Below are 19539 nucleotides of genomic sequence, written 5' to 3'. Positions count from 1 at the left end.
AATATTCTCAACAATGTTAGTTGAAGTAATATAAAAACAATTGAATGAATCCACCTATTTAACCTAAGTAATAATTCATTATATTTAGATATTTATCCGTAGAGGAAAGGAAGAATTCTCATCTTATTTTACATTCCTTGCGAGGTACTATTCCTTTTCTACATTAACTCCAAGAAAGATACTACATACAATGCAATAGTATATTGAAATCTTTTCATCCTCTCTGAGAAAATAAGAGTCAACTTTATGTGGAAAAGCCAGTGTTAATCCTGCAATGACAGATCATCTCCAGACAAGCCATGAAAGTTCTTTGATACTTGCAAATCAAGATCTTGTGGGAAAAAAATTCTGAAAACCAGACTTAATCTTCTGCAATAGCTGGCCATCTCTTAAAAAAACTATGAAATCTCTTTAACAAGTGGCCAAAAAATGTCATGATCTTGGGCGAAAAAAGATCTAAATCAGAGAGAATAAGCTGCAATTTCTTGACGTAACTTTCTTTTTAATGCAGCATTTCTACAATGATATTTTGCAGAACGACACTCCCTGTTCTAACTGTGTACACTTGCAAAATAATAGCTTCAGGGTAAAAAGAGAGCTGAAAATTTACATAATAAATCAAAAGGGAAGCTGGGTTGATCTGAGACTCTTCAAATTTGTAAGAATACATCTGTTCTTCCATTCTGAAGATTTGATTAATTTCCTTATGCATTCTATAACCCAAAACAATAATAGGGACCATGGCAAGATTGAATTTTTGTACAAATGACAGGAAAATAGTGGCATTTAATTAAGAAACCTAGAGTTATATATACCGGCAGTCCCTACATAAGATAAAAGATGGCAGGAACAAATCAAAAATACAATTAGGAGTAGAATTACAGGGGTAGAACTAGAAGAGAAGAATTTGCATTGATTAATCAGCAAGATGGAACTACTCCATATCCGTGATCATGATCAGTTATGAGGGAAGATGCTGATGAGTACATTTGTTCCACTTCAACTTCACCTTCACCTTCCTCCACATCTGTTCTCTTTGCAAAGCGGCCTTTGATGCGAGGCCTGGTCTCTGCATAGGCTTTCCTTGAAGCATATCTTATTGTCTTCTCAAACTTTCTGTTCTTTCTCTTCTCTCTGTACCTCATCACCCTTGCTTCTCTTCCCATGCTCTCCAACTGGCTCCCTGGATGAACAAACCCTCTTGGAGGAATCTCAAACGATGAACCCCTTGTTGGATCATTCAAATGTCCTCCAATCTCATTTAGACTGCTCTCTGGCACAATCCCTACCTCCATTGAAGATGACGACGCCTGATACATTAGAATGCAAATATATGAAGATATATTAGAATAGGGGAATAGGAATACTTATTTCGGAATAGAAAATAGGGGTGCATATTTCTATTTTTTGTTTGGTTCAGCCAGAATTTGATGGGGAATTTGCGGACCCAAAAATTTATGTTTTCGTATTCCATCTATTTGGGTGGAATTGCAAAACCTCATTTTTCAAACTAAAATTAGAATACGTATTCTTATTTTATTTTGTATTCCAATTCTAATTTGGTGCATCCAAACGAAAAATTCAAAATTTTAAAAATTTACATATGCCTATTCCGCTTGTATTCCCATTGCCAAACAGACCTTAAGAATATGATTCCAAGTATTAACAAATACATACCACAAACTAAGCACAATACTAATATCTCTAATCAAAACATAATGAAACTGACAGAGTTGAAATTGATAAAAATAAAGAAAACTGCTCAAGATCTCCTTTCCAGAGAACTTCATCTAGGTTAAAAGAAATTAAACTATTGCCGGTGTTGATCACTGGAAATGATGTATCATTGGACTTAGAATAGCCCGTGCCTCTCCTCAGCTACCCATGAATGTCATTATAACTTTTCATGTGTCACTGGCGAGGACACATTACTGTCTTGCATATTAAGGGGGGAATCATTCTAAGTGGGTTTCGGAAGGAGAAATAGGGCTTTTGGAATACTCATATAGGGGAGAGGATCAGTAGTTGAGCATTTTGACTTTGTATCTTACAAATATTTCTTGTCTAAATATCAAATCATTCTTATTATTTCACAGCAATTTACTTGGTAAGTCTCTTACATATAACTAAAGTTTTAGAGTTACAGCAGCATGCTTTTTGTCAAGGGGTCTTACTATCACATGATTGGTTTTTTTTTAAACTAATGGATACATTTTGGTCACTGTAAATAGATTTCCACAATCCATCAAAGCTCAGATTTTTTTTGTCTTCTGAATTTGACTGTGTATATAATTTTTGTATCAATATATTGAATCACACTCTGTGATCCATCATCAGGATGAAAGAACTCAAAAAAATTATATACACAATCAAATCTAGAAGACCAAAAACTCTGGATACATTTAATTAAATTATGAGTAGTTATCATTAGCAAAAACAACTCTCAAGCACAACTATTAGTACAATATGATAGAAAATATATAATAAATCAACAAACATAGATATTAAATTAACCACTGATATCACAATCATTGTTACCTATTCAGATATTTTTAATGAAAACTATTCTTATATCTAAAAATTCAAAAAACAACCAATTATGCAATGTTACATCTTCACAGCTATTCCATCTTTAATTTTCTAGAGACCATTTTAGAGACCTTAACAAAAGCATACTGATGAGGTAAAACTTTTGAACATGTGAACTATGAGATTTTATAAATTGAGGACTGAATAACTAAATTGCTCATTGCAATGTAATTCTGAATTCAACCAAGCAGAAAAATGTAATTTGAAATATTGACAATTATTATAGTCACTATAACAGGATGCTGCTATCCTCTCTATAAATTGTATCATTGACTAAATTTCAAAAAAACAAAAATACAATGATTTTTTTGAAATTTTCAGCATTTGATCTTTGTGATCTGTATATTTTGTAATAAACAACAAAATTTTTGAAAAAATTTCTCCATATTTTCACTTATCTGAAAAAGAATTATGTTTAACTTTTTTTCTGAAAATTAACCAGCATCCTATAAACAGTTCAAATCTAATATTTGAGAAATAAAATACTGTACAAAACTATAATAATGTAAAATACCCTCGTATAATTATGAAAAAACGAAGATGGTTCCATTTTACGAAATGAATATTAAACACTAACAGTACTTCGATGCACAGTACAAGAGATATCAGATATTATCACAAGAAATATATAAAATGAAAGGAACAGCAAAGATGCACAGAAAGTCTGATTCCTTGATCCTATCAAGGGCAACTGGGCAACTTGAGCAGAAGAGCTATTTGAGTAGTTGATACGAGCATAGTGCAATTTGCAAAGGAAAATAGGCAGATTTTGAAAAACACGCGTCTGCAGAGATTTAAAGTACAGCATAAGATATCAATAGATTAATTGTTTGTACACAAGATATACAACTTGTAAACAATTTGCAATAAGAATATTCATAGCTACTTGAACACGTGATTGATGAGAAAAAAACATAAAAGACGCCATTAAGCAAGGCAGAGCTCATCAATGGTTTCCGCGGCAAGAATTTATAAGTTGTGATAGCTGAGATGACGTAGTAATTGATTCTAGTCTATAAGATATGATTAATATTTATTTGTTGTTTTAATATTTAATATTTTTGATAATAGTGTATTTATAATTGTAACTTTAAAGTTATTTGTGAATAGTTGTTGATCTATTTATGTCTAATGGCTATTCATAATTGAATTAAATATATGTCTTTATTCTAGAAAGTAACAATCATTTCATAACATGTTATCATATTCTTAAAATATTACTTAGTGTACGAGTCTCTGTCTCATTTTTTGGACACTTTAGCAAAAAATAGAGCAAGCTTATATTGTGCAGTTCCAAGTAAGCTGGTGTAAAACAATGGGTGTAAAATTTTGAGCAATGGAAAGTTAAGATGTTCAACTACTCTCCCTTAGTATCATTTGATTTTATGTTTAATATTTTTAATAGTGTACTTTTAGTAGTTGTGTCTTCACAATTGTTAGTGTTCAACATAAATACTCATAATTAAATGTAAAAGATTTCAAGAAAAAATGCAATGATTCTCACATCATTCTATCTATAGTTAATTAATGCACAACTACTAACTTACACTTTTTTGGAAATGTCTGCAATCTGGAAGTTAATGAGATCCAAATTCCACAATTAATGATAATCGTTTTACAACTTCTGGATTTGATTGTGTAAAGTTTTTTTCATAAACATTTTAAATCACACTCCATGATCCATCATCGCGATGAAACCAAGCATAAAAGAGCAAAACAAGAGTAATTGGAAAAGTTGATGAGAACTTCACACAATCAAATCTAAAAGCTGTTGAAAAGATTATTTGTATGAATAGGAGATGGTTTTCACAGCTAGCCCAATTGTGATATTGCTATCAGATTCAAATGTGTAATTTTTTAAGAATCTACACAAACTCTTCTCCTCAAAATGAATGAAACACAACACTCATTACATCTAGATAATGATCACAGAAATAAATAAATTCTGATAACAATATTACAATATAAAACACATAATTTACTATACATGCACTCCCCTAAAAGTTTAAAACCATTCACTAACTCTATAACAAACATTTCAATTGGGCACAGGTGCTTGGAAATCACAGTACTGTGTTTTAATTGATGTCACCAAAAGAATTCGAGCCGTGAGAAGTAAATAACACAGGAATATATTCAAGATACTTCACTAATCTGTTGTACATGAGATATTGCACTGATCTAATCAATTTTCACAGGAGGTTTTAGTGATTTAAAAACCATGTGATTGACAGAGAAAATTGCAAATAAAAGACGTGGGTGTTTTTGAAATATGTAACTGGTACAAGAGAAGGCTCAATAATCATCTCTTGTAGCAAGACTTTCTGAACATTGAGGGCTTTTTAAATGGATAAACAAATAATTTTAATAATGTTTAGAAGGTTCAATAGTCTATGGAATTTTAGATATTCAGTAAATCGAGAGGCATGTGAAGTCTTCAATACTACGTTAATTTTTTTTATGTGCTGAATATCTCGATTAAAATTTTTATAATTATTGTTATGCATAAAACAAGCTATAGGATAATTTATTTAGAGTACAAATATCATTGGAACTCACATATTTATAGGGTTAGAAAGTTCAATGAAACTTGCAAAAAGACTGATCAGGGTTTAAATTAGATTATGTGATACAAGTCTTTGTCGATGTTTGGAATCATATTTGATAGCCTATCATCAGAACAAGATATTAGAACCAAAAAAAACTAGACCATAAACTATCTGATCATCTATTGTTGCAACAAGATAATAGATAACAATTTGATCATGAAACGTAATCTCAAAGTAAATTATTCGAAAAGCCTTTTCCCAAAAAGTTTTGTTTTGAGGATCTGAATATCAGTACAGATTTTACTTTAGGGTACCTACAAAAAGATAATGGACCGAAGTTTGAAACTGTCTGGACTGCTTCTAACTGTCATTTAGCAATGAATTCTAATGATAAATTAGATATTATGCCTGATATTGTCCTAATCCAGATGTGAGAAACGGATCTTGAAGATACTTAAAATATGACATAATTCCTGCTATCTGGCACTTCTTTGACCAGTAAATGGCATTTCTTTCTCACGGTTGCAGTTATAAATTCACATGCATAAAGTGAATTCCTTGTAGTTCATATGGCAAATAAATTTAATGGAAATTGCAAAGTACAACTTATTTATCAGTTTTGAAGGAGAGGGGGTTTTTGGAGTAGATCCGCTAGCCTTTAGGTCTACCCAGTCTAAGTAAGAAGTAATCACATTTATTTCACCACAACAGTTGAAAAAAACAAAACCAAAGAGATGTGGAAGTTCCTTACGCTGTGATTGAGAGATGGAGTTCTGTATACATAATTTCCCTTGGGTACATCTGCATCCAATGATCCTGACTCATTACAAACTTTGGCAGATGAATGCTCAATCACTTCAGGACTATGAACAGGAACCATGCTGTCTGTCCCCATATGAAGAGTAGGCACTCCATCTGCAAATATTCTTGATGTTGTTTCATGAGAACCAAGGTACTCCAAACCCACACAAGGATCGCCCACATCATGCAAAAAATCGATACTTTGCAAATAGGCCTTGAACTTGAGCTTATCCTTCACTGCCCTTTCATCATCTCCTCCTGATTCACTCACAACTCTCAGATTCATGTTCTTGTTTGCCTCAGGAATCAGCCATGACTCTTCTACAGAGCACATATCATTACCATTCTGATGGTGCAAAAAATTGCCATGCTCATTATCCTCCTCTTCATCATTCTCCAAATGCTCAACAGCACCATCATCATTCAACATATCATTGCAATCAAAGCTATACTTTGGATTGGTATTGGCAGTTGTGTTGTTATGGACATCCACATTAGGGCACTCATAAAATGGGGTCACAGGAACTCTTTCATGCCTTTTAGCAAGTGGGTTGGCAGAGTGGATATCTGAATCACAAGCCTCACAAAGAGCAGCAGCATCTGCCTTACATGTGACAGAGGCAGGAGCTTGTTCACACACTTCACATAACCAAACTCTTTCATGGCACAAAGATGAGCTCACTCTCTTGTTGCTACCATTACTACTACCACCATGGATTCTAACATCACAAACCATACAAATATGGGCAGTGTGGTCTCTACAGTAAAGCTCAGAGCTTGTAACTTGACACACATCACAAAGCTTTGGGACACTCATTCTCCACCCTCTGATTCCCCTCAAGAAATCCTTGTGATCCTCTTGAGACCCTTTATCCCATTCTTCTTCAGGACTATGCCAATCTTCTTCCTCTTCCTCCTTCACCATTGAAGAACCAAATCAGTCCTTCACTTCTATTATGATGATGGTTGAATGTCAGCAACTTTCAAGAACTTTAGGTGGGTATTTGAAATAGTAGATGAAAGGGGTTTTTTTTTAGTGGGTGACCAATGAGGATAGGGAATTTGATCTAGTAATCTCATCTTTTTGGTCTCGGAGATTTTGGTCCACAAAAAAATAATATCCCAAGGGAAAAACAAATTAAAAAAGAACCCACAAACGTGTCCATATGACCATGGTCCGATTGGGATGAGATCAATGGTGAGAAAACAAAAGCTCCACCATAGGTCGTCATGCATGATGAGATCCTCTTCGAAAGTGCCTGCCAATATATCTTGGGCCGAAGATTCACAGTTGCATATGCTTTTTGAGCGGAGGGTCACATGGTGGACTTGGGTCACATGAACTTTGAATTTTTCAGAGGCTTGAAGAGCTATTTGAGTCCCAGGGGCAGTACGTTCTGCCATTTTCAATACCTGTTAAATCAATAATGTCAATCACTATTCGGTACAACTTTGTTCCTTATAAACACGTTTTCTCCCTTGGAAATGTCTGAGAGGTCCCCTAGCTTAAAGAAGAGTTAAGCTGAACTAACTAGACACTAGACAGAGATTTGTTTTCCTGATTCCTATTGATCTTCCCAGTAATGATTTATGGGATACTACTGAAATGATTGACTTGTTAGACGACAAGCTCTCATTATTTTTGAGTAGTTAAGTCCAAGTGCTACTCCTTGGACGTTAACATCTACCCTCTGAAGATAATGTTTTAGATTATATATAGAGATTGAAATGAAATGAAAGTTTTTGATGGCCTCATAATTTAAGAGTTGAGATGTGAAAAGTCGGTTGTTTAAAGGCTTATTGTTTTTGTTATAATAGATTTTGTGATGAGGATTTTAATTTAAGTAGTTTGGTTCATATAAATATTCTAATTTGAAAAATGTTTATATATTAATGGTAAACAAGAGATATTAATGGTAAACAAGAGACGCATTTCGTCAAAGTTCCTGCCAATAGTTAGGAAAGAAGGAAATTAGAGAGTAAAATATATGAAGAGAGAGTTAAAAGACATATATTCATCATAATAGTTAGAAAAAAAAGGAAAATGGAGATTTATATATATGAAGACAGATTGAAGAGAGAATGATAATATAGATTTATAGATAGAAATGAAGGATACGAAGGATATGAAGAGATTTAAAAGAGAGAGAATGACATGTTATTATAGGAACACTAAATAGAGATAGTTGGAAGAGATTTTTAAAAAAAAGATTAAGGATTATCTTATTTTAAGAAATATTTAAATAAAAATTATAAAATTGAGTTAAATCAATGAAGTATTCGTTTTCACCTTTTCTAATATAAATTCAAATATTAAATTTTAAAAAAATAAATTGTTGACTACTTGATCCAATCCAACAAAAGAGTTACTAAGTTTGAAGAACAATATTAGTTTTACAAATTTTAAAATGCAAAAAAGAATTAAAACAAGATTGGAAAAAATAGCTAGTTAAACATAGTGTGAAAATAGTTAGCATTTTACGATTGACAAAAATAAGGGACAATGTAAAACTAATAAATATATTTAAAATATAAAATATAAAAACATTAAAAACTAAATTTAAATTTTTTTTGTAACAAAATTTATAAAAAAATTTAATAAAAGTTTATCAAATAATTATATTCTTAAAAATATTATTTATTTATTTATAATTTAGAATAAATATTTAATTTTAAATTTAGAATAAAATAATTTTAAGCTATTGTGAAGGAAAAATTAAATAGATGTATTTTAAAATGATATGATAATTATTTTTTAAGTAAGATTTTAAATATACTTAAACTCACAAGATGTTAAAAATAATAGATTGATATATTTACGATCTTTGGTAAGAAAAATGATTTAGTTATTATTGTTGATTAGACATGCACTTATGTCTTAGGTAGTGAGGTGGAAGATAAAATAATTACTTTGTGGAAACTCTAATCAATTTGTCGTAATTGTGAAAAAGATAAAGTTATCATTAATGCATGACATCATTGTTGTTGGAAAAAATATGTGAATTTTTGTTAATGAAAATTGATTTTTCTCCCTACCAAAAATAGTATGGACCAATAAAATGAGCACAAAATGTCATTTATAAAATAAGGAAAAATGAAAAATAGATATACACATTGTAAGTTGCATACAAACTTTTAAATTCTTTAATTTGATTGGTCCAGTTAATATCATATTAGCACTAGCATGAATGCATAAGTATTCTTGCCCATGGTAGGAACTAATAATGTCATTATTGTTTTTTCTTTTTGTAGTAGATTTTGAGACAATGACTTTTGTTTCAAGTATTTTGGTCCATACAAATATAATGACTTGAAGAGTTTCTATATAATAATGAGAAAAGATTTATACCACATATTTTTCAAATTTGTTTTGACTTTAATTTTATATAATAAAAAGAGGACAAAGGTGGACTTCTACTTAAGCTTGGATATGCAATTTGAGCTTTATTTGTTTCTTATTGCATTAAGTTTTAGAGAATGGTCATCAACCTCAATCTATTTATTTATTGTTGAGGAATAGTAACACATGTAGAAATGACAATCTTGGGCTTACTTTACATCTCTTTGCGGCTTGGGTCAGGTAACCAAGTCACAAAAATGACTTAAACATTTTGATTTTGATAAATAATGGGTTCACCAAATCTCTCAATAAAATATGATACTCATGAGACTAAGAATCAACTTTTGCACCTATCATTTTGTCTAAAACACCAACTATTGCCAATATAAAGCACACACTAGTTCAAATCAAATCAAAATATCTCAAACCTTCAAAAATTGCTTACAAAATTATACGTTGTTAGTAATTATGTTATCATGGTCTTTACATAATTATGCAAAATGAAAGAAGGCAATATAGTCTAAAGCCTACTATAGTTTTAGACAACTAGTCTTTAATATAGCCCATGTAATGCACAAGAGGGAGGGAGGACATACCATGGGCTTCCCTACATAATAATCTTGTTAAGAAAAAAAACAAAAAGAGGGGTGGAAGGGTAAATTATGTAGCCCACTCTAAGCACACAATTCCTTTTTTATATTGCCTTTTCTCAAAGTGAGGGCCTACATTACAATCAATTTGTCAATTTTAGTATCCTAGTTACAACACACATAACATCGCCTTTAACATTAGGCAAGAGATTTAAACCTTTACATTCTTGGCAATGTCCTCCACTACTAAATGTTATCAATGGTAATGTTTCTACAAGGTGTGTGTGCTCTAGATAGTAGTTATAAAAACTCTTTTCTTAATTCTCTAGTCCTTTGAAATATCATCAATCAATGATACATGAATTCTACCACAAAGACTAGCAAGGCACAACTCAAGGGTTACACTACATCAAATAGACTCCCCCTCCCAAAAATCTAGATATTATCTAGCAAAAGTTTCAAGAATGCTTCTCAAACACTCACACATATTGCTAAGGTGATGCAACACACAAGTAAATATTCACATTTATACATTATTAAGAACATGCCACTAGATGAAATACACTCAATACATTTCTATTCACCTATAAATTTGAGTTCTAAACTAATTTTAAAATATCCTTGAGATCTCTGAGATGTGAACTTACTCACTTCTTCTGATCTTCTCCCCCTTAGATAATGTCTCCTCTTTGCTTCTCAAAACTTGTGATCTATAGTCTTGTCTTAGACTTCTCCTTCTTCTTCTCTTATCATTTGGAGCCCCCTTTGACCACAATGACAAAGGTATAGTCTTTAACAACATGTAACCATTAATTTATAGTCTATCAAAGATAACCTTGTGACTAGCTTTTGTTGACTTTAGGGATGTCTTCCAAGTCTTCTTCATATGACCTAATGCAATAGTTGTATAACCTAAAATGTAAATGTTATAGAATAATAAACTAAGAAAAGCATTCAATGAGAAAAAGAAGATTAACACTTAGATTAGACTAAAAGAAGACAAATACAAACAAAAAAGAAAATATTTCTCAAGAGCCTTCTTGATCTTGGGATGTAGTCCAATGGTGAGGTATGTGTGCTCAATGTGCTCAAGCCTTGACTTGCATTCAATAATGGAAGATGGATATAAAAATCAAGTATGAATGTTGTGGAAATTTGAACATGATAATGGTTATTTGGTAGCTTTGGGCTCTCAAATTAGCATTATAACTTTACTCTTAAAATGTGGATGATTTGTGAAGGATGAAGGGTTCAATTTATCGGTAAAGGGATGTGGAAATAAATGGTCAAGATGCAAACCTAGGATATTGTGAGGAGTGGCTAGGATGCAAGGAAATGAGAACACATGGATTATGCTTTCTCAAATGCATCTAAGGGATAAAAGCACAATCACTTGTCACACTTTTATAAAGGAAAAGATTAACAACTAGTAAAATTGATAAACTTCAATGACCAAAATGTCATATTTTTGTTAGGAATTTCAAGATGATGTAAACTAATGAAATGTGTTAAATAGAATGAAAATTATTAATATAATTTTTTTAAAAATTTGATCAAGAATTGGCATATTAAAAAAAAAATTAAAGTTGATTTTTCTATTGCTGAAAAATCTTGGAAATTAGGGGTTTTACTTCCCGCCTTAAAACTATATGCCAAAAATATTTTTTTTGGTCTAAATTTAAAATATATGTTAGAAGACATGTATATCTACTACAGAAAGAAGAAATATTCATTTTCAAGCTATTTTTTGTGATTTATTGCTTTTCAAAGTCAAAATTTTCAAAAATTGATAGTTTTCATCTCCCACCATCGTTCCCCTATGAAATCTATACCAAACACACAAAAAATTATATATTCTTAAAGAGGACTCTCTCCTCTAGTGCAACATATATTTAAAAAAAAAAATTGATACAATTTACTATTTTTATTTTATTTGAATCTACCTCTTTTGAAAACTTAACATGCCTACTTTCATTATTTAATAAATTAAACATTATTTTTGTACTCCAAACTATATAAATATTATATGGTCAGATTCATGATTGAGAGATCTACGAAACTATATTTTTGGTTTTATATGTTTGTCAAATTTTAATGTGCAAATTGGGCCTTAAAGTCCATAATTTTAGTAAAACATATATTTGGTTGATGTGGCTACCACATGGGAAGCCACATCAAAGTACTTGGTCAAGCACCCCTCGGTCGAGCATATAGCCAGTTGGCCCAACTTCGTACGGCCACCTTAGTGCTAGTGGCTCAAATAAAAGAAAGATGAAAATTATCATTTTGAAAACAAATTAATCAAATAATTCACTTCTACTTATTGTTTGGCTACTTAATTGACGCTTTGGGATGACTAGTGAAAAATCTTTTTTTTAATTGAGTATTGAAGCAATTTATTTGAATATTTAAAAAATAATGGGAAGTCAAAGGAAAAGAGCAAGGAAATATGATTGAAAGAGGGATGACAAAATGAATAGACATGCAAAACATGCTCGACAAGTTGTTGAAGATGAAGAGGTACCTATTAATGTTGAAGAGAATACAAGTCAAGATAAGGAAGATGTTGGTGCTAGTAATCAACATATTTTTCTAGCATGGAACATTTGACAAAATTGATTGAAGATTCTATTTTTAATTAAGTTTCATCTAAAGACATGGTACCTGATAACACAATCAAATTGCATCATAGAAAATTGTGGGAATAATATTTTGAGAAAAAAACTTTGACAGGAAAAGCACAATTATTTGTCAAATTATTCAAAAAAAGAGAAATGACACCAGTTCTGGAGTTGTTGGGTGTCAATGTAATAAGAAAATCTTGTGAGGTCAAGTGAAAGAAATAGTACTTGATGCTTTGAATGTTGTCAAGAGTAAGCATCAAGTAGTTCATTCAACTGATGCATGTAGAGCATTGATGAGTATGATTTCTAGCGAGAGGTTGACACATAAAAGACAAGTTCAAGAAATTTTTCCTTTACTAAATATTTCAAGAAGAACTGTTCAAAGGTATATCCAAAAGATAAAGATGTTAGATGAAAACATTGAAAACAACTCGGTCAGTATTTGTAGACTTCCTCAAAAAGATAATATTTTCAAAGATGTAAGAAGACGTGTCATTGAATATTGTATTAGTCACTCTTATGTTTCATCTAATGGAAGGGACATTATACAAATACAAGATAAAGAGATGGGTAGAAAATTTTCACATCCAAATCATCTTTTTATACAACACAAAGTGAGTTGTTCGACGCATTTAAACAAGAATTTCCAGATGTGAAAATAGGTCAAAGAGAGTTTAAGATGTTGTGCTCTTCCTTCAGACATATAAATAAGGTTTTTGAATCTTCTTGTTGCTAAAATCATGTTGAGTTTCATCTATATTTGCAATCATATAAAATTTTCATAGTGGAAGTTAATAAAGATTTTATTGTCCCTGGAAGTACAACATAATTTGTGATGTCCATTCTATGTGATAAATCAGATGATGCTAATGATTTCAACGTCTAGTGTATAAAAGGAAAATGCATTCATTGTGGACATTTAGGAAAAAATAAATTTGAAACTGAGAATATTAATGTTACAAATTTAGTTGTGTAAGAGATTTGAATACGAGACATGCAAAACAAAGACTGGATAGGAATCGAAAAAAAAAGAAGTATTGAATGGATTGCCCTACCTTGAGTTTATGACTAGATTTTGTACTATGGTGTGCAATGGAAAGCCAAATAGTTTCTTGAATCTAAATATTATTTTCCACCTAGTTGTATTCTTCAAGCACAATATTTTTATTCTAACCAAGTTGCAATATTTGTACAAGTGACTTACATACATGCAAAATGTGATTTGGATGGGGTATACAATACTAATTTGGATGAGCGTATTATCATCAAGGAGGTTCATTTCTATATTAGTGATGACAAGGTACATGATAGGAGCTATGTGGCTCATTATTTTCAATTTTTTTTGACAATCTTGAACATCGTGGGATAAATGCTTCACAACATTAGATTTGGTCTAACAGTTGTGCGAGTAAGTTGCATATGTATTAGATTGAGCTAGCTTTTCAAAGTTAATTTTAAAAGTTGTATGTCATTTAAATTTTAAATTTATCTTGATGTAATTTATAGATGTATGAATGTACATATTATATAGTAACAAATTTTTTAATTACAAGCCAATTTAAATCTACAAAAGTGTTGTTTAACTGGTTAGCAATGCAACATAGTACTAATTGCAATGTTAAGTTTATTTGAAACTTTTTTGAAAGTAGAAATGGAAAAGGAGAGCGTGATGGAGCATGAGCATGTGTAAAGCATGCACTCCAACAACAAAAACTTTAGGGTAGAAAGACATTGGTTTTTATCTTTTGAATGTTTCATGTAGGCCATTTGTGTTTTTTGGTAGGTAATGTGATAGAGAATTCAAATAAAATTGTTGAATTGTGTCGATCTCATTTTGCTAGCTAGAACACAAAATACAACAAACATTATTTTTGGGAAGTGAAAGGTAAAATGTGTTGAATTCATTTGGATAATTTAAAGTATAAGTTCTCTTTTTTTATTAATTTTAACTTTCTATATATATATTCTTCCTCTCTATTGTTGATCTAGATAGTTTAATATCATATTTTTATGTATGTTCTTGACAGATATTGATCCATCTAACCCATATAATTGTAAACCCATTGTTGGAATAAGAAGTATGCATTACAATCAATTTGTCTATTTTAGTATCACAATTACAACACACATAACATCACCTTTAACGTTAGGCAAGAGATTTAAACCTTTACATTCTTGGAAATGTACTCCACTACTAAATGTTATCAATGGTAATGTTTCTGCAAGGTGTGGTGTGCTCTAGATACTAGTTATAAAAATTATTTTCTTAATTCTCTACTCCTTTGAAATATCATCAATCAATGATACATGAATTCTACCATGAAGGCTAGCAAGGCACAACTCAAGGGTTACACTACATCAAATACACTCCCCCTCCCAAAAATCTAGATAGTATCAAGCAAAAGTTTCAAGAATGCTTCCCAAACACTCACACATATTGCTAAGGCAATGCAACACACAGGTACATATTGCTAGTCTTGTATAAGACTTCTCCTCCTCCTTCTCTTATCATTTGGAGCCCCCTTTGACAACAATGACAAAGGTATAATCTTTAACAACATGTAACCATTAATTTATAGTCTATCAAAGATAATCTTGTAACTAGCTTTTGTTGACTCTAGGGATGTCTCCCAAGTCTTCTTCATATGACCTAATGCAATATTTGTATAACCTAAAATGTCATTGTTATAGAATACTAAACAAAGCAAAGAATTCAACGAGAACAAGAAAATTAACACTTATATTAGATTAAAAGAAGACAAATACAAACAAAAAAGAAAACATTTCTCAAGAGCCTTCTTGATCTTCGGATGTAGTCCAATGCTAAGGTATGTGTGCTCAATGTGCTCAACCTTTGACATGCATTCAATAATGGATGATGGATATAAAAATCAATTATGGATGTTGTGAAAATTTGAGCATAATAATGGTTATTTGGTAGCTTTGGGCTCTCAAATTAGCATTATAACTTTACTCTTAAAATGTGGATTATTTGTGAAGGATGAAGGGTTCAATTTATTGGTAAAGGGATGTGGAAATAAATGGTCAAGATGCAAACCTGGGATATTGTGAGGAGTAGCTAGGATGCAAGGAAATGAGAGCACATGGATTATTCTTTCTCAAATGCATCTAAGGGATAAAAGCACAATCACTTGTCACACTTTTATAAAGGAAAATGTTAACAACGGTAAAATTGGTAAACTTCAATGACCAAAATGTCATATTTTTGTTAGGAATTGCAAGATGATATAAATTGATTAAATGTGTTAAATAGTATGGAGATTATGAATATATATCTTTAAAAATTGATCAAGAATTGACATTTTTAAAAAAAATTAAATTTGATTTTTCTATTGCTGAAAAATCCTGAAAATCAAGGGTTTTACTTCTTGCCACAAAACTATATGCCAAAAATATTTTTTTGGTCTAAATTTAAAATATATGTTAGAAGACATGCATATCTAGTGCAGGAAAAAAGAAAGATTCATTTTCAACCTATTTTTTGTGATTTATTGCTTTTCAAAGTCAAACTTTTCAAAATTTGACAGTTTTCATCTCCCACTATCGTTTCCTTGTGAAATCTATAAGAAAAACACAAAAAATTATATATTCTTAAAGAGGACTCTCTCCTCTAGTGCAACATATAATTTAAAAAAAAAAAAATTGATACAATTTACTATTTTTATTTTATTTTGAATCTACCTCTTTGTAAAACTCAACATACCTAATTTCATTATTTAATAAAGTAAACATAATTTTTGTACTCCAAACTATATAAATATTATATGGTCATATTCGTGATCGAGAGATCTATGAAACTGTATTTTTGGTTTTATATGTTTGTCAAATTTTAATGCACAAATTAGGCCTTAAATTTCATAATTTCAATAAAACATATATTTGGTTGATGTGGCTACCACATGGGAAGCCACATCAGAGTACTTGGTCAAGCGCCCCTTGACTGAGTACCCCTCGGCTTAGCTTACAGCTAATCGACCCAACTTCATATGACCACCTTAGTGCTAGTGACTCAAATAAAAGAAAGATGAAAATTGTCATTTTGAAAACAAATTAATCAAATAATTCACTTCTACTTATTGTTTGGCTACTTAATTGGCGCTTTGGGATGGCTAGTGGAAAATCATTTTTTTAATTGAGTATTGAAGCAATTTATTTGAATATTTAAAACGTAATGGGAAGTCAAAGAAAAATAGCAAGGAAATATGATCGAAAGAGGGATGACAAAATGAATAGACATACAAAACATGCTTGACAAGTTGTTGAAGATGAAGAGGTACCTATTAATGTTGAAGAGAATACAAGTCATGATTAGGAAGATGTTGGTGTTAGTAATCAAAATATTTTTTCTGGCATGGAACATTTGATGAAATTGAATGAAGATTATATTTTTTAATCAAGTTTCATCTGAAGACATGGTACCTAATAACACAACCAAATTGCATCTTATAAAATTGTGGGAAGAATATTTTGAGAAAAAAAAATTGATAGGAAAAGCACAATTATTTGTTAGATTATTTAGAAAAAGAGAAATGACACCATTTTTGGAGTATTTGGGTGTCAATGTAATAAGAAATTCTTGTGAGGTCAAGTAAAAGAAATAGTACTTGAAAATGTACTTGATGCTTTGAATGTTGTTTGTAATTGCTTCTGGGTTAGATTGGGTTAAAAATTTTACCATCAACATTCAAATAACACTATGTGATTCATCATCAGGATGAGAGAGCAAGAGCTGCAAAAAGTATAGTGTAGAGCAAACATTAAGGAGTTGATTGAGCAGATGCATGTAGAGCATTGATGAGTATGATTTATAGCAAGAGGTTGACACATAAAAGTCAAGTTCAGGAAATTTTTGGTTTACTGAATATTTTGAGAAGAACCATTCAAAGGTATATTTGAAGGAGAAACATGTTAGATGAAATTATTGAAAACAATTGGCTCAGTATTTGTAGACTTCCTCGAAAAGATAATATTTTTAAAGGTGTAAGAAGATGTATCATTGAATATTGTACCTGTCACTCTTGTGTTTCATCTAATATAAGGGACATTATACTAATAAGAGATGAAGAGACAGGTAGAAAAATTTCACATCCAAATCATTTTTTGATACAACATAAAGTGAGTTGTTCGATGCATTCAAACAAGAATTTCTAGATGTGAAAATAGGTCAAAGAAAGTTTGAGATGTTGTGTCCTTCCTTCGTACATATAAATAAGGTTTGTGAAACTTTTTTTTGTCGAAATCATGTTGAGTTTCATCTATATTTACAATCATATAAAAGTTTCATGGTGGAAGTTAATAAAGATGTGATTGTCCCTAGAAGTAAAACATAATTTGTGAAGTCCATTCTATGCGATAAATCATATGACATTGATGATTTCAACATCCAGTGTATAAAAGTTGAATGCATTCATTGTGGACATTTACAAAAAAAAATCATTTCAATAGAATATTGATTTTACAAATTTAGTTGTGTGTAAGAGACTTGAATACGAGACATGCAAAACAAAGACTACATAGAAATTAAAAAAAAGTGTATTGAATGGATTGCCCTACCTTAAGTTTATGACTAGATTTTGTACTATGATTTATCCACATATTGAACATTGTCATGGTGCACAATGGAAAGCCAAACAATTTCTTGAATCTAAATATTCTTTTTCACCTGGTTGTATTCTTTCAATTGTATATTTTTTTGAGAACTACACATTTTCCCCTCAATTGCAACTTCAAGCACCATATTTTATTTCTAACCAAGTTGCAATATTTGTACAAGTGACTTACAAACATGCAAAATTTGATTTGAATGGGGTAGACAATACTTTGGATGAGCGCATTATCATCAAGGAGTTTCATTTCTATATTAGTGATGATAAGGTACATGATAGGAGCTATGTAGCTAATTGTTTTTGAATATTTTTTGACGATCTTGCACATCATGGGATAAATGCTTCACAACATTAGATTTGGTCTAACAGTTGTGCAAGTAAGTTACATATGTATTAGATTGAGCTAGCTTTTCAAAGTTAATTGTAAAAATTGTATGTCATTTAAATTTTAAATTTATCTTGATGTTTATACATGTATGTATGTGCATATTATATATAAACAATTTTTTTAATTACAAGCCAATTTAAATATGCAAAATCATTGTTTAACTGGTTAGCAATGCAACATAGTACTAGTTGGAATATTAAGTTTATTTGAAACTTTTTTGAAAGTGGAAATGGAAAAAGAGAGCATGATGGAGTAGGAGCATGTGTAAAGCGTGCACTCTGACAACACAAACTTCAAGGTAGAAAGATATTGGTTTTAATCTTTTTAATATTTCATGTAGGTCATTTGTGTTTTTGGTAGGTAATGCAATAGAGAATTGAAATAAAATTGTTGAATTGTGTCGATCTCATTTTGCTATTCGGGAAACAAAATACAACAAATTTTATCTTTGGAAAGTGAAATGTAAAATGTGTTGAATTCATTTAGATAATTTAAAGTAAAATTTCTCTGTTTTTATTAATTTTAACTTTATATAGATATATATACACTAACCCATACAATTGTCAACCCATTGTTGGAATAAGAAGTATGCATTAAGAAATGACTACAACACTACATAAGCCTCTAATGATTCAAGTAAGAGATAAATCATGTCTCTATGATGGCTATGTTGAAAATAATCCAACGAGTCAATCCGAGAATGTTGCAAATGGATATGTTTCAAGGTGGAATTTGAAAGATATAGTTAGATATTTTTATTTTGCAAAAGATGATGAAAAACTAGATATTCATCATCATGTATATGATGTTGATTACAAATGTGTCTGTGTTTAGTTTTTACAAGTGTGTTTTATTGTGCATGCTCATGTATTATATATACTTATATACATGCATTTGTACATGTATTGGACTTTTCTATTAAAACATAAAGTGATTTATCATGCAGATTAATGAAGTTAAATAAATTTACATCTATCTCATCTAGATTCATGTGTGCATGTACAAGTGGTATTTTTTTTTGTGGTTGTCGA

At 30.8% G+C, this 19539-nt stretch overlaps 1 protein-coding gene across 1 annotated transcript; it reads right to left on the bottom strand.

The window, feature by feature from the left end:
• Positions 1–766: 766 nt before the first annotated feature.
• Positions 767–6917, bottom strand: LOC149551951 (zinc finger protein CONSTANS-LIKE 5-like). The gene is made up of 2 exons (XM_089787448.1): positions 5890–6917; positions 767–1310 (listed from the first exon to the last, which is right to left on the bottom strand). Exons 1-2 carry the CDS (start codon positions 6862–6864, stop codon positions 921–923), a joined length of 1365 nt encoding a protein of 454 aa, XP_089643574.1. The 5' UTR covers positions 6865–6917; the 3' UTR covers positions 767–920.
• Between the last annotated feature and the right edge of the window lie 12622 nt (positions 6918–19539).

This window comes from Cupressus sempervirens, chromosome 6 (assembly GCF_028749045.1).
Source record: "Cupressus sempervirens isolate cs-2001-9-10 chromosome 6, ASM2874904v1, whole genome shotgun sequence".
Classification (NCBI taxonomy): Eukaryota; Viridiplantae; Streptophyta; class Pinopsida; order Cupressales; family Cupressaceae; genus Cupressus; species Cupressus sempervirens.
This window is presented reverse-complemented; position numbering and strand designations above follow the sequence as displayed.